The sequence below is a fragment of the Neopelma chrysocephalum genome, unplaced genomic scaffold (assembly GCF_003984885.1).
Source record: "Neopelma chrysocephalum unplaced genomic scaffold, ASM398488v2 Primary Assembly neopelma1_22, whole genome shotgun sequence".
Taxonomy (NCBI): Eukaryota; Metazoa; Chordata; class Aves; order Passeriformes; family Pipridae; genus Neopelma; species Neopelma chrysocephalum.
The window spans coordinates 27622536-27637806 of NW_020897689.1; the positions used below are offsets into that span (position 1 = coordinate 27622536).

Here is a 15271-nt window from a genome sequence, read left to right on the forward strand (position 1 = left end):
CTTAGACAAGACTATTTCAGGAGCAGGATGAGTATTAAGAAATTTACTGTTAAAAGGAAACAAGAAAAAATGCAAACAAGAAGTTTTCTAGGCAGTCCCTCAGTGCCGTGCAGGATTATCTCAGGTTTCCAGTTTCCTAGGAACGTAGTAACTTCCCCGTGGGTTGTTTTGTGGGCGGTGTTTTTGAATATATGCTAATTCAGCTTTCCTGACAGGGAGAGGAGCCGCGTCTCAGTTACACAGCTCTCCTGACAGCCGACAGTGGCGAACGGCTGCTGAAAAGAGCGAGGCCATGGGCTGGTGGTCCTGACAGGTTCGCTCGCCCTCCCGTCGGGGCCCGTCAGCACAGCCCTGTGGCTTCTGTCTCCAGCAGCGGGGCCGACATGTGCCTATGACCATGGAGATGAAGGACTCGGGCAGCGTGGTCCTCACAGCCTACCATCCCCACAGCCCGGCCAGGATACCGGGCATGGAGCAGAGCTTTCTACAGGATATCCCTCCCAGCCATTCACCCGCCAGCAGGTAAAGCCTGAGGGATGGGGACCGATGCCGTGTCCTGGTGTTTTGCCAGTGTTGGACGTGAGGTTTGCTGGCTGTATGACAGCCTGAGAGCATTTGCCGACCACTCGGCCACTTCACGAACACTTTGCTGGCGCGCATTTCTCGCCTCCACCGGGGAAGTGATTCAGGCCAGGGCTGCGGGTCAGGGTTGGGAGGGGGGAAACGCGAGTGCTTATTTTAAATCTTGTGAGTCAACAGATCACACCAGTTTCCTACCCAGTATACTCAACAAGACAATCCCCAGGAAAAAAAGACACGTAAATCAGGCTTCTGCTCAGGTCGTTTAGCACTGTGTTACTGAAAGTGAGATGGCTGGACTGGCTGAGCTTGGCGCTCAGAAAGTTGCTTCTGGCTTTGGTTTAGAGGATTATTTAATTCCTTCTCCATTCGCCAACCAGGTCAGGACCAGTCCCTGCTTTTTTTCTTTTTTTTTTTCTTTTTTTTTTGGTGAAATTGCAGTTGCTGCTTTGCACACCCACATGCACACAGTGGGAGACTGCATAATTAAAAACTTAGTCTAAATTAAGAAAATTCCTTTGTGTTGCGGGAAACTAAATATTGTCTTAATTAATGTAGTCATGTATATGTTTACCTCCCTGCCCTGTAAGATTGCCTGTATTTGCACAGTTCAAAAACTAACAATCTGGGCAATCTTATTGTTTTAGAAAATCTGATCTTTCTCTCCATGCATGCCTGAGTTTTGCAATTTTCTCCACAGTGGTATAAAAGTTCATACTGTAAAAAGTTGAAGAAAGTAGGAAATGCTACTTTGTGGCTTGACTGAAAAAATAACTAAAGTCTGAGGAAACAGCAGATGGCATTATACCCAGGAATTAAGTCTGTGTCTTCTCTTAATATAAATGATGAAATTTACTTCATATTGTTTATTTATAGCCAAATAGCTGTTTTGTTTTCAATGTCATTATTTAGATTAACTGCATCTTCCTGTTCTTTGTGTGTTTCCCTGGCTGTCTCATAAAGATAACTCCTTTGTTCTGTTAAACTTGTTTGATAGCAGTACCAAAATACGCAATCTCGTATTAAGAAAAGAAACAGAGTCCGAGGTTTTAGATGCAATAAGAATGGCATTTGCTACTCAAAACTGAGAGCAGTGGTTTGGCATTAGGTTACTGGGAAGCATGCGATTTCTTGCCGTAGGAAGAGCACTAAACTCAATCTCTCTTTAAGTTTGTGAGCAACAGAAATGTGGTGATTTGCTGTTTTTCTTGTAGGTGTGCTAATTGTTTTAAAATATATGAGGGTTTAAATCACATACATAAATCACATATGTATCACCTACAGAAAGCAGAAGTGCAAATTACAGTTCCTGAAAGAAAAAACAAAAGAGGATCCTGGTCTTTTGATGGGGAACGTGTTTTGGAAGCTCCTGCCATGAGGAAAAGCCCTATGTCTCTCTATACATCTATATATCCATAAGATTTTAGTGCTGTCTCCCCTTTCTTGTACTCAGCTCCCTGCAGCTGTCTAATAGCAACAGCCAAATTCTGCCATGTGGGCAGTCAATGGCCATCTGAGTTTCCAAAGCCTGTTCAAGAGACGGATTTTATTAACACAGCATGCAGTCCTCTGGAATGCAGAACCCATGAAGGCAAATGCACTGAGTGTTTTAGCAAATGGTAAAATAGGCTCTGGCTTAATCCCTACTTCATCTTCTAAGAACTCTTTCCTGGACTGCATTTTCTGTGTAGTTTCCTCTGCCGCCATCCTAATGCAAGAAGTTTTATTATAGATTCTGTATGGTGTTCCTTGATCCCAGGAGCAGCTACCAGCACTATGGCATGCTAACTCCTTAACTCTCCAGAAAAATGATTCAAAAAATCATGAAGAGAACAGAGGTGTCACCTATTTTTTGTTTGATAACAAAAGCAGTTGGGACCCGTAGCCTGACTTTCCTCTGAAGTCAGCTAGGTTAAGTTAGATGTATTCTAATGAAGTCCATACTTGAGATATATATCTGTGAGAACAGAATGAGTTTTGGATATTAACCTCTGATTTGATAAACTGCTGACAAGTTCTCTCTCAACTTAGGAATCAAGATACTTCATTTTCCTTCTTTTCCTAACATTTCTCTTACTTTAGAGTAATGCACCATTTATATCAGAAGAACAGCTCCATTCACCAGAGCCAGGCTTGGATGTGTCCTCCAGCTGTTTTCTCTTGCAAAAACTTTCACTTTGGGAACCTACTAAGTAGAGGTTTATCACAGAAAGGGGAACCTAATGCAGCCTTAGTCAGCATTTAACTGCATTGCTTCCCACCATTGAAAAAGAGACTGATAAAAAAGAAGGAAAGACTTAAGTAACCATCATGAGCTGCAAAACAAATGAGTAATCTTAAACACACTGCAACCCAGCAAAAAGCTAAGAAGCCCATGGACACCAAAGCTTACACCAGCAGATGCATCAGACCACTTGTATTCCCATCCCTCTATAACTCTTGAAGGGCCAACCAGGCAGGCTGTGTGCATGTCTAAAACACACTGGCAGCATCAGGATCAGCATGAAGTATAGCAGTTCATTCATAAACCCAGTGGGTATATACCCCATTATAAGTTAGGGGGTATTAGCTGCTGCGCTGTAAGGGGAACAGGAAAAAATTTGCTTTAGTTGCTTTGAATGGAAGGTGCATCAGTGCATAAGGAAGGATAGAGAATTCATAGGAGTAATGAAAGGGAAAGCTAGATGAAAGTTTGACTACATAGTGATGCCATCACCAATCTGCAAAGGAGAAATCTAGCTTCCAAATGTAATGTTGGATAACATCAATAAAAAGGTTAAGAAGAGGGACCACAAATTCCAGCCATTCTCCAGAACAAGAGTTCATCCAGGGGACTAAAGATAGCATTACTTAAACATCTTTGCCTCATCTATCCATATTGTTCAATTATATCTTTCTCCTTTTTTTGCATCTTGCAGACTTAACCAGTTCTATACATGGGGTGAGCCCTGAAAACTGCACTGTTGAGTTTCCTAGAGGTCCAGGAGAATTCTCCAGCAAAACTTTCCTTTAGTTCTGCTAGCGTAACTAGCAAATTCATTTTCCATTTTTCTCATGTAATATTAAGGTCCCTTTCCTTTGCTTGCCATCTGCTTAGCATGATTGTAGTTGTTGATAGCATTTATTTTGGCCTTTTTTTTTATTGCTTGTAAGAACTAGATGGTGGGGAGATCTCTGTTTTTTTTGCTTGGCAGTCAGGCTAACTCTATAGCATATGAGTATAGTGGGAAAGATTGCTCTTCTTGTGGGATGCTCATTATTCTTTTTTAATTCCACTTATTAGAACACAGATGTTACAAGTACCAGTACTAAAGACACTGGAATATCACACTATCACTTTCAATACAGATACTATCTCAGTGCAAAGGTGAAAGTGCTGATTTATGTTATATAATGGTGAACTTTCCCATCCTCATTTCAGAGAATGAAGGACTTTGTAGTTGTGCACAAATACTGCTCCTGGATTATATACAGGAAAAGCAGGGCCATGGCCATATGTCTTCCTCACATCCCCTTTTTATCCTGTTAGGAGAAGCTAGGAGGAGTTATTCCTGTGCTCAGAGGAAACAGGCATGACCTCTATGCCAAATGGCCAGCGAGCTCTCTAAGGTAATTATGCAATTAGGGGAGGACAAAGCATTCCTAAGTGAGTCATGCTTAAGCTTTCCTTGACTCCAGTATAAGACTTACTAAGTTCCTCAGCCAGTTTGCTACTAGCATGTCTACCAGCAAAGAACTCATCCTGCACTGCAAATCACAGATACTTTCACTTCAATAAGTGGCTGTTGCTCATGGGTGCATGAAATAAGAATCAGAGGAAAGAAAATGCACATTCATGAGCTTAGTTCCTGCAGAATGGGATTAGAGCATCTTTTAAAGTGCACATCAACCTTTTTATATGTGGAACAGCCTTTGTAATCAATACTCATGCAAAGAGCAGCATATATACTACCAAACCTAGGAGCCTGCTACATAGGTAAAGGGCAAAGTGGATTTCAGCACCATTGATCAATCCCTTATTAGCTTATTCCCTGGTCAGCTGCAAGTATGGTACTTCCAGTTTTTTCAGAGAAATGCCTTTCCAATCTCTTTACATTTGGCATGTCTCCCTCCTCCTACTGTCAGAGGGGTGACTTTCAGGCAGACATCACTATACTGTAGAGTGAAAAAAGAATAATTTCTGTGTTGGTTGAAAGATACTGTGTTGATTGAGTTACCTGCTGGCAGCTTCCAGGATCTCTGCTCTCCAGATCGAAGACTTGCAGATTTGGGGCCAATATTAAAGTCATTACACTTTACATTTTAGAAGAATGGCACCAGATTGTTTTGTAATATTCATTCCGCCTTGCAAGCCCCAAGATACTACAAAAATATGTCAGGGTGAGGTAAAGTGTCCTGACATTATGACTGCGTCCCTGGAAGGAATGTAACTGGAGGAGGGGCCTTTATGCACCAAAATTTGTTTTGTGACAAGAGGATCTGTGTGAGTTCAGGTTTTATCCCAACAGAAGCAGATTTTATCATACTGAAGTGAGGTCTGTCTGCCCTGAGGCTGGGTGATCTGGGTTGGATTTCTGTCAGCACTGACTGAGCAGCTCCTCTGCTCAGTTATATACAAATGATGTCAAGAATGTCTTCTTAGTGATGCAGGATAAACAACCTTAACTATTTTGCGTATTTATCTCACTCTACCATAAACTTCCCCAGAAGACAAAAATAAAAATCTGGCTCCTTTTTCATAGTAACTCTTGACATAACTGGGATCTCTTGCAGTAATTTGGACTCAAAACCTATGAAATTAAAGTTTTAAAATGTACTAAAACTGGTCAAAGAAAATCCCACAGATCAGTAGTCTGAGAAAAGACTGCATTGGCACCAACTGGGCCAAAAATAAATTTTGTGGAAAAAAAGCTTTTTACAACTTGTAAAAGCTTTCTAAAACATGATTTTTAAAGTATATTTTTATAGATGCTAAGAATGATAATTCTTAATGAAATATTTACCAGGAGGATGCATATAAATAAGTCAGACAATAGTAGACATGCTTTTCCTGTAGGTTTTAGAAATACTTACAGCACGTCCTCTGGGAGCCACACTGAGGAATGTAGTATTTATAGCCAGCTCCTCATGTTATGGTTGAAACTAGAGTTGGCTTCTCTGGTTTCTTTTTAGTTTGGTGCTCCTGCTGCTCTCCCTGGTACCTCCATATGTAGAGCTAATGAAAAACATCTGGCCCTGTCTCTTTGATCATTTTGTTTGGTTGAGCATTTAGCCAGCTGCCCCATTCATTTTTAACTAAGTCACTTATCTCTGATTACATGAGGGTTGGAGCTGCCTGCAAGAAAGGGTAGGACCTGAGAGCCCTGCGTGCCCTACAGAGACACATTCAGATTGCATCTGGCAGTCTGACAGCACTGGCATAACAAACTGTCAGGAATCAAGAACCTTAGTGTTATTTTTGCATGGGATATCAGAATAATTCAGTGCAAAAGTGCAGAAAATGTGCAGTGGTGGCAACTGGCAGACCCAGCTATGGAGTAATGGTAAAAGTCTAGAACAGTATCTGAAAAGCATCTGGTTAGTACTGTACAAATATAGAATCGGATCCTGAAATAGTGCAGAGTATCCATAGCAAACAATCAAGCTAACATCCTGGATTTTGGCTAGCCACAGTACAGCAGCCATTTGGCCGCTGCCGTGCTTTGCTCCAGCTGGCCGGGCAGAGTAAGCCCAGCTGGTAGCACATCCTCCTTAAGGGCAGGACCATGCTCTGTGTGGCTATCAGGAGCCACCGTGATGGGTGCATTAAAACAGCACAGGAGGGAAACCCAGGGAATAGTGCCCAGGTTCACATCCCAAGGTGGTGACTGAAGCCAGGCATCCTACCCAGCATTTTGGGCCTTTTTCTTGCTTCTACTTTCTGTCTTGGTTGAAACTGACTCGCTCCATCTGGGTTTTCCCAGTCCTGTTGTATGTGCCAGGGGCTCAGAAGAGGGAGACAAAAAAAGGATGTGAGGGGTTGGGAAGAAGGGGGGAGTAAAGGAGAAGAGAAGAAGGACCACATTCACAGGTATGTGACCTGATTCCCTTTGAGTGCAAATAAAAGGAGCTGGAGTCAGAAAAGAATTTACAGTTGGGCCTCAATCCCATCAGACACATGGGTTTTGCAGTGGCATTTAATTGGTGATTTTGAAGTCAAAACATGAAATGGTTTAAAAAAGAGTTTGTTTGAAAAAGTGCTATATTACCCTGAAGGACTATTTCAGCAGAAATCAGCAGAAGTGTTTGAGCTGGCATCCCTTGTAATTAATGCAAGGAAAAGATTGATGATCTGTGAAGGCTCCCTCATCTCTGTAATTCATTTTTTCCCCTGCCTGCATCCTAACTTTCCAGACACTGTCAGAGTCTTTGAGGAGAGTGGAACAAACACAGGAGCGAGGAGCCTATTATCAACTTGTTCGCTTAAAGACAGTTATGTTTTCTTACTTAGGATGCTATGTGTAATACTATTCTAAATCTGTGGGATTTTCAGATTTGTAAAATCATCTAGTTTAGGATGGACGTATTTTGGACGTTTAGGCAGAAGAAGGGTCAACAAAATAGAGACAGAAATCTGTTACAAGTATTGCTGTTATTTAATTTCCATCTGAGGACTATACAAGCCTTTTATAGCATCTCATTGTGCAGTAGGTGCTCTGAGCAAATAATAAGCAAAATAATGACCATAACTCTTTTTGTGGAGGGTAGAAGAGCCCGACCACAGAGAGACAGAGGGTAGTATATGCAGAAAACCTGTATCAGATGTAGAAATCCACCTGGGTTTACATCATTTACCAGGTGAAAGACAAGTAAAGCAAGAGGCAAGTCAGGGAACTGTGTTTTAAACACCTGTGGGTGAAACATCAGGACATCAGACATCGGGTCACTCTCAGAATTTGCTACCAAAGGTGAAAGAAGCTATAGAGCTGTAAATCCTCATATTTTACTACAGTTAATAAAAAAAATACTAGCTTCCCAATAGTCAGATTTGGGCAGGGAATAATAAATTTATAAAGGCCTCATGGAGTAGGATGTTCCTAGCTAACTACAACCCTGTAGACATCATAAGAGTCTGCAGATACCCAGACTCTGGGGTAGTCAATGCAAACTCTAGGTATAGCATCAGAGAGCATCCTCACCATCTCTTTCTCTGGCTAATAGAAGCTCAGAACAAATATCATTCAAGCTTATTTCACAGCCCAGTGGTGATCATACCTAGTGGTCAAGAAGGAATTTAAAAGTGAGAATGACAAATCCTTTTAAGGTTAACATTAATAGAAGAGCAAGAACTGGATAGTTGTATCATTCAATCTAATATGAAGTGCTCTGTCTTTTTTTCTATTCTAGTCTAATAAAAGGTCAATAATAAGTCTTGCAGTGAAATATCAAGTGAGTTATGAGCCTTGTTTATACACATGAACTGAATTAATGGACACTTAGGTGTAGTAATGAAGGGTTTACCTCTGAATTCAGTGGAAATGGAATCACATCAGAACTCAGATCTTTTTGTCAACAACTTTGCTTACAGGGCATGATCTGATTATGCTAACTCTTCTATCAGCTCAGAGGGACTTCCTCTTTAATAGTATTCTTGCAGAATAGGACACCAGTGTGAAGTCTTAGATAATTAAAACATAACCGTGACTAGGCCTGCCTTCCTTTTGTAATACTTCTCTCCGTTACTTAAATATTTTGAAAACTTGAGTTTAAATATTTGTCTGGATTTATCAGAGATTATTATAAAATCTTTAATGTAGTTACAGGTGAAATATGGAGCAGGGGAGCCTAGGGCATTCTCTGAAGATGTTTTTTTCAGGCTTGAATGTCCTTGACCATTTCTAGGCCAGATGGTGCCCATATCGTGCATGTGCAAGGAAATGAAAGGAAACAGTGAGTTTATCCTGATGAACAGAGACAAGGGAAGCCTTTGTACTCAAGCTGAAACAGGATTTCATATTGCAAGTGCTCACTTTTGGAGAGAGGATTGGCAGAAGGAAGCTGGGACAGCTAGCCAAGCACAGGAGAGGGGTCTTTGGAATAAGTGGGAATTTTTAGTTGTCTGCTGAAACAATTGTGTCCACTTTGTATAAGGTCCTTCTTACATTTTTCACTCGGAGGACGCATTTCACCATAAGCTCCAGTGATCTGCTGCAATCCTTTGATGCCATCTTGCTTGCTTGCTTTTTTTCCCTTCTTCTTTCTTTCAATTAGCAAAAGCTATTAAGACACAAGAATGTAAGGATAACATTACCGGGACTGTGAAGCTTCTGAAAGTATTAATTTATTCTAATTTATGTGTGTTTGTACAATACATGCAGGTCCAGAGATGGAGGTTGAAACTTAAGGTTACCCACGTGTCATTGACAATACACAGAGTATATGGCAAACATTAGAATTACTTGTCCCACAAGTCAAATATTAACTGAAAGTTTCTTAGGGTATATTTGTTCAAACCATCTCTTGCTTGTGACAAAAAGTAGCAATTAAAAATAAATAAACAAGGGAACCTACTACATCACTTTTTGAAAAACCTTCTTCATCATATAAGACCTCCATGTTTTGTATTTAGGAAGCACACCACAGATTTTTGGGAGGTACATTGTTTCTGCATCTATTTTGTGTGGCCAAAATGCGTTTCATCATTAGTGGACTCCATCTCTTATAGCTTTTTTTAACTACTGAATTTGTTTTATAAGATTTTGCTAAGCGAGGCCTGAAGTTAACTGCACCATACTCAGCAATGCAGTAAGAGTGTGCAAACCAAACCAGCTTGCTTCAGTCTACAGTGAACACAAGTAAATCTGTAATTAATTACAGTACATGCAACAATGAGTCACTAGTTTCACGCAGTAGCTCATTTGTACGTGGAGTTACTGTCACAGGATGTCCTTGGAGGCTCATTTTCTCTTTCCACATTCAAACATGGGGTATGATATCCATGTGGATAATGAGGATGTCAATAATTAACACTACTAGTGCTATCAAGAATTGTAAAAGATATAGTAAGTTATAATTTTCAGAGTTAACCTTCTTCTACTTACATGGAGACTTAATGAAGCAGAAAGATGTGTATTGCTTTTTTATTTCACAGTCTTTTTTTTTGTTGCTCTCAGACACAGGACACTGGAATTTATTTGCTATTGGTATTTAAGGCCCAACTGTGATGTCTGTATTCTGACACCTACTGAAAATCTGCATTACAGGCAAAAAGGAACCAAATAAAGCAATGAGAAAAAAAATAAAACCAAAAAAGGTTCAGTCTGACATCATATGGTTTTAACAGCAAGAGAGTTAATTTGTGGCTTTAGTGAATTTCACGATTACCACATAATGATTGCACACAGGAATTCAGAATATGCTTTTATAGGGTGACTGCAAGAAAATCTAACCTCCCTCTGCCTGTGTCCAGGAGCTGTGCAGCTGCATTAGCACAGGATTTTGCCCAAGCCACCAAGCAGTCACAGTGACGCACTACCACAACTATAGGGCTTCTGGCCCCGGGGAGCCTGAGTCCAGCCCACTGACATGGCTGGAGGTGAAAACTTGAAGGCTGGAATTCAAAGTGTTTGGACTAATGCTTCAGGACTGATAAGGGGAAAAAAAAAAGGGTATGTGTTTTTCTGAGCAGGCCACTCTGCTGATTAATAGGTTAGGCTGGGTATTTTCAGGCCTAGAGGTGTAAACAGGTATAAAGTTACACTGCACTTCTCTCAAATACTTTGCAACCCGGAGGGGAAGCTTCACCCAGGTTACCTGAACCACAGTAAAATATCTTGTTCATTTGTGTAAATCAGATTCCTACCAGAGCAAAGCCCATGAAAAAGGTGTGGTGCTTATGATATTCACTTAGAAAAGCTTATTGACAACATTATGAAAGTATTCATCATCTGAATGCCTGCAGACTACAGTAGAATAATTAAGGGTACAGCAGGGATCCAGATCTAGTTCTGATGAATAAATTCAAAGAACATTTTAAATTTTTATTAGGTTAGATTTTTTTCCCTCTAGCTTAGCTAATCCATCTGAAGAGTAGAGTTTTGATTTTCCAGGAGAAGCGAGCTTAAAATATCTTCTGTTTCTTAAACAATAGTTAGGCCAGTTAGCATCTGAATGTCCATTAGAATCTCTTTTCTAATTAAATTTCATCAGCTGGATCAGAAATATGATAATGTTCAGAGGCTGAATTGAGCCACACTCGAACACTGTAAATAAGGTTTATAACCTTTATTCTTGAGCTGTCTGTTCAGCCTTTGGTTTCTGAATCATGTCATGGCATTGATCCAAAGCTTCAGTTATGCTGAAAAAAACATTGACCACTGCAAAAGTGGGTGGAAAACCATCATTCAGCAGTCAGCTGGGTATATCTGCTGAAAGTATGTCTGTAATTTTGTGAAGGAGATGGTGTTACTAAGAACAGATTGGTTTCTGAGACTACCTTGAACCCAGCCAGCTGTAGTTAAACCCTCAAAGGCTGACAAAGTGCATTCCTAATTATATCAGTGGAGTGGACAGCTAGATAAAGTTACCTCCTTTGAGTCTATTGGTGACGAGTTTCCATCTCTGAGATAGATTTTGTATTTATTCAAACCAAAGGGGATCTCAGGCTGTGCAACAGCAGGAGTGACCCAAACGCCAACATGATACATGTCTGTGGGGCTACCCTAAAGCCCACAGATAGCCCTATCCCATGAATTCACTGGACATAGCAGGAGTGATAACATTTAATAGGCAACCTTTGAAGACTTTGAATAAATTTAAACTTAGTACAGCATTCATCTTTGAAATTAAGTACAGAAATTTGCACCAGGTACCAGAAACAGACAAGAAAATAATAGAAAATAAAGTGGGAAGAGTATTTCTGATATCTTTAGACAAAACACACATTCATGGCTTTGGCCATCTTCATGGGGTCTTAAAACATTCACTAACATCAGTATACTTAAGCAATTGGTATAGCTGACAATAATAAGCTCAGTATTTATTTTTCTATACTCTTCTATGATCTATATTTAGTTAAAAACTTAATACCACTTTTCTATCATTTCTAACTACCTATAAAATGAGTAATGCCCTATAATGTGGTTATAGCAGACCAAATTTATCGTCCTCTGAAGATCATTCAAACGCAATGAGTAGGTCTCAGGGATAAACAATGAACAACACATACTGTGTACAGTGAGGACAGTGACATATTCTTACAGAAGGGGAGGAAACCTCTTAATCTTTAATATAAATTTTACATTTGATGAAAGAGTTTGCTCATTTTGCAAAACTGCTGCATTTTATGTATCGGAGACATAACGAAAAATCCTGTTTGCTTAAGCTAACATTTCTGCCACCTTTGCCCTTTCTCACACTTAAACCATGCTACCTAAAGCCAGAGAGACAATACAGTGCTCTGTGCATGACACCTGGAAAATCCTGTTTAGAGTTACGTGGTGTGATCGGCCAATCGGATAAGTCACATCTATAGAGAGGATATATTTAGTTTAACTGTTGAACTGTGGAGGCTAGAGAGTTGAATCTTTGGGATAATTGATATCTCACCACAATTAAGGTCAGATTAAAACTCCTCCTGGTGACAGTAGGCTTTGGGCTTGCCTCTAAAGATCTGGAGGTCCTGTGTCAGTACTCTGCAACCAACTGTATCTTTGGTACATGTTGCAGCACTTCTTTTTGGTCATTTATCCTATTCACTCCATTGTCTTGTTTAGAAACTCTTAAATTCCACGTGAGTATGAATCAGTTATTGAATTTCTCTGTAATTACACTTCTATTGAATCCACTTTGTGAATTTACTGGACTTTGATAAAAAACAATAAACTTAGCCAAAAGCTACTGAACTACACAGGAAAGATAACTGAGTGGGGCAATTCTGTAACAGTCACTCATGATGGAAAAATTTAGCAAGTTCAGTGAGATATTTTTCCCTTTAGATTCATCACAGTCACTTTTTTGGATTGCCCTCAGAGAAATATACTTACGAATGGAAATATTATCACAAGTTAGCACTGGACCCCAAAATCCAAACAAAACAATGAAGCAACACAGACTTTCCTTCCTATTCTGATTGCATCACTGGAACCACTGCAAAATAAAGGGATTTTGTTTGAAAAAACTTCCTTCTGTGTTTTTTACGGTGCTATGTGTCTGCATTCCTGTTCATTTGTATGCTTGATTAGCTGAAATCAAATACAATGAAGCAGATCTCCACACAGCTATAAAAACTCCAAGTGAGCAATACTAATAGCAAAAAAATATTCTGCGTTGCAATCTTCATAAGAATTGCTGTGCAGAAAGCAAAAGAGCTGACTTAAAATCATGTATGTGTTTTTCCTTCATCTTATTCTGTCATTATTTATCTGCTCAGAAGTTTGCTCTTTAGCAGACTTCAAATAGCCTTGTGAACAGGTAACAAAGGATGTACTGTTTGTGTCTCTGCCTCATGCACAGCAATCCTCTGGCCGGCAGCTGGAAAGAAACAGATTTTAAGGAATTCTGTAAGTATCAGGCTGTTGGATTTTTTTCCTCTGCTGGTGACATTCTCTGTGCTTTTGGTATTAGTTTTGACTTTTGATGAGTTGGTCTTCTGTGGTTTTGGAATGAGTGCTGTGGATTTTAAGAATGGGGAAGGTGTTTTGGTCTTTGTAGTTGATGTTGCGCCTTCTAGAGATGAATCATTGAATTGAGTCTGATTATAGACATCAATTCAAATGAATATAAATATATAAAGATATAATTTTAGGTACCTGAGATAAGAAGATTGGTGGAGATTTATGTCATCCTATCTGTATTTTCAGATTGCGTAGCTTATATAGAGATAAAAGTAACTAGTATAGCACAAATCAGAACCCTAACCAAGAAAACTTCCAATCATCAAAAGAACCTAAAGAAATTCAGAATAAAACTCAAAATTTAAGGATAAAGTGGCAATTAGTTACGGAAATTAGAAGTACATAAGTAAAAAAGAAACTGTACCTAAGATCTACTTTATTGACAATCATGCTTTCATGTAAATGCCTTTGCTATCATTTATGAGGGGTTTTTTTGCATTTGCCTTGTTGTGTACAAAAGCTTTGCTAGTCATTCTTTGAAAATGAGAAATGTTTGACAGCATTGGAAGAGATCTTGCTGAGTAGATACACTTTTGCGTTACTAAGTAGTAAAGCGACAGACATACTGAAACCATGATGAAAATAGATGAAAGATCATGCAAAATTCTTCAGCTTGAATTCAGTGTTTTGTTTTGATGTGGTGCTTTATTTAAATTACTGATTTAATCATGCACTTGTTGAAATCAAAGCTGTTGAAAAGTTCTCTGATTGGATTATGTGGAAAAGAAAGCTGCTGACTAGAATATTGAATAGGGATTGTTGAAATTGCTACTGAGAACTAAACAAGTAACTGAAACAAACCGATGTCACTAGGCATTTAAGGAAGAAAATACATGTTTATACCAGATATGATGGGAGAAGTTTTTTGAAAGGTTAGGTCTGTACATTTCTGTGATGCAACCCTTGAAATGCCTTACTACATGATTTACCACACTGTATTTGAGTTTTGACTGCTATCCTATACAATATGTAAATAGGAAAGTCCTGTTTCCTCAGGAATTATGATAAGAGAGTAAGTTCTTGGTTAGCTGTGACCTCATGCTACGATCCAATGTTTGCCTCACAGAAATGAAATTAGTTTATTTTGCATGAAAAAAGCAATCAGATAATATCTTGAGTAGAAAGTCTTGACTTATACACTGGTACTGTCTGTACCATAGAAAGTTTTATGGTTTACTGTATTTCTAAGTACTTCAAACGCTTTTTGATGTATAGGCTGGTTTAACCCTAATGACAAGACAAATGAGAGCAGCTCTATGGCTTCTCTGAGTTGCTGTAGTTGTCTAATTTTCATTGGACGCAAACTTTAGCATAAACTTATTCTTAATAGCACTTGCCCTGTGTTTCCTCCAGTGTTTGCTGGGCCTGATTCACACATTATTATTATTAATATTCTGTTTCAAATATAAATGTTCTGTATACAAAATTTTTTACAAAAATTTGTCATAGATAGACACTTGGGGGAATTAATTGCATTGTCCAGTTGCTCATGAAGAACAAACTCAGGCAACTTCTAAGCTTGACTGCAGGATGTGCCAGAGGGTGCTCTGAGGCTCTCCTGATCCATTTCCCAGCTCAGACCATTGCCTGAAAGTGTTACATTGAAGACAAAAAACTTTCCCTGACAGTTTTCACAACTGTAGTTCTGTGGTGAATGTATGGACAGAAAGTGTAGGGAAACCAAAGACAATACCTGCCCATAGATTCCTGTACTTCCTGAAGCTGTGAAAACTGCACCTATGTGAGTGTTTTCTGGAGGAAACTTTAGAGGACTGAGCAGTTCACAAATGCAAAATGGCTTAGTTTCAGTTTGTTCCTTGTTTGATCAAAAGTTATTGTCAAATTCCAACCAGGCTCATAGGCGCTTTTCTGGTAGTCAGCTATCTTCAAACTACTTTCATTCCCTCCTAGTCTATGAGGACTCAGGATCACAAGCAAGTTGCAATGAAAAAATAAGCTGCCACTTACACTGTGAGCCTTTATAACTGTTTGGGAACCTGCTCTTAGCATGTGGCAAATAAAAAATAACTTAACTAGGC

The 15271-nt window shown here is 39.4% G+C and overlaps 1 protein-coding gene across 1 annotated transcript in view; it reads left to right on the top strand.

Moving 5' to 3' along the window:
- Window positions 1-238: 238 nt before the first annotated feature.
- Window positions 239-15271, top strand: part of ARHGAP28 (Rho GTPase activating protein 28) — a 77997-nt gene continuing 62964 nt past the window's right edge. Inside the window, exon 1 of the mRNA XM_027676295.1 lies at window positions 239-522. Coding sequence (XP_027532096.1) covers window positions 392-522 — 131 coding nt within the window. The 5' untranslated portion in view covers window positions 239-391. The remainder of the gene's footprint in view (window positions 523-15271) is intronic.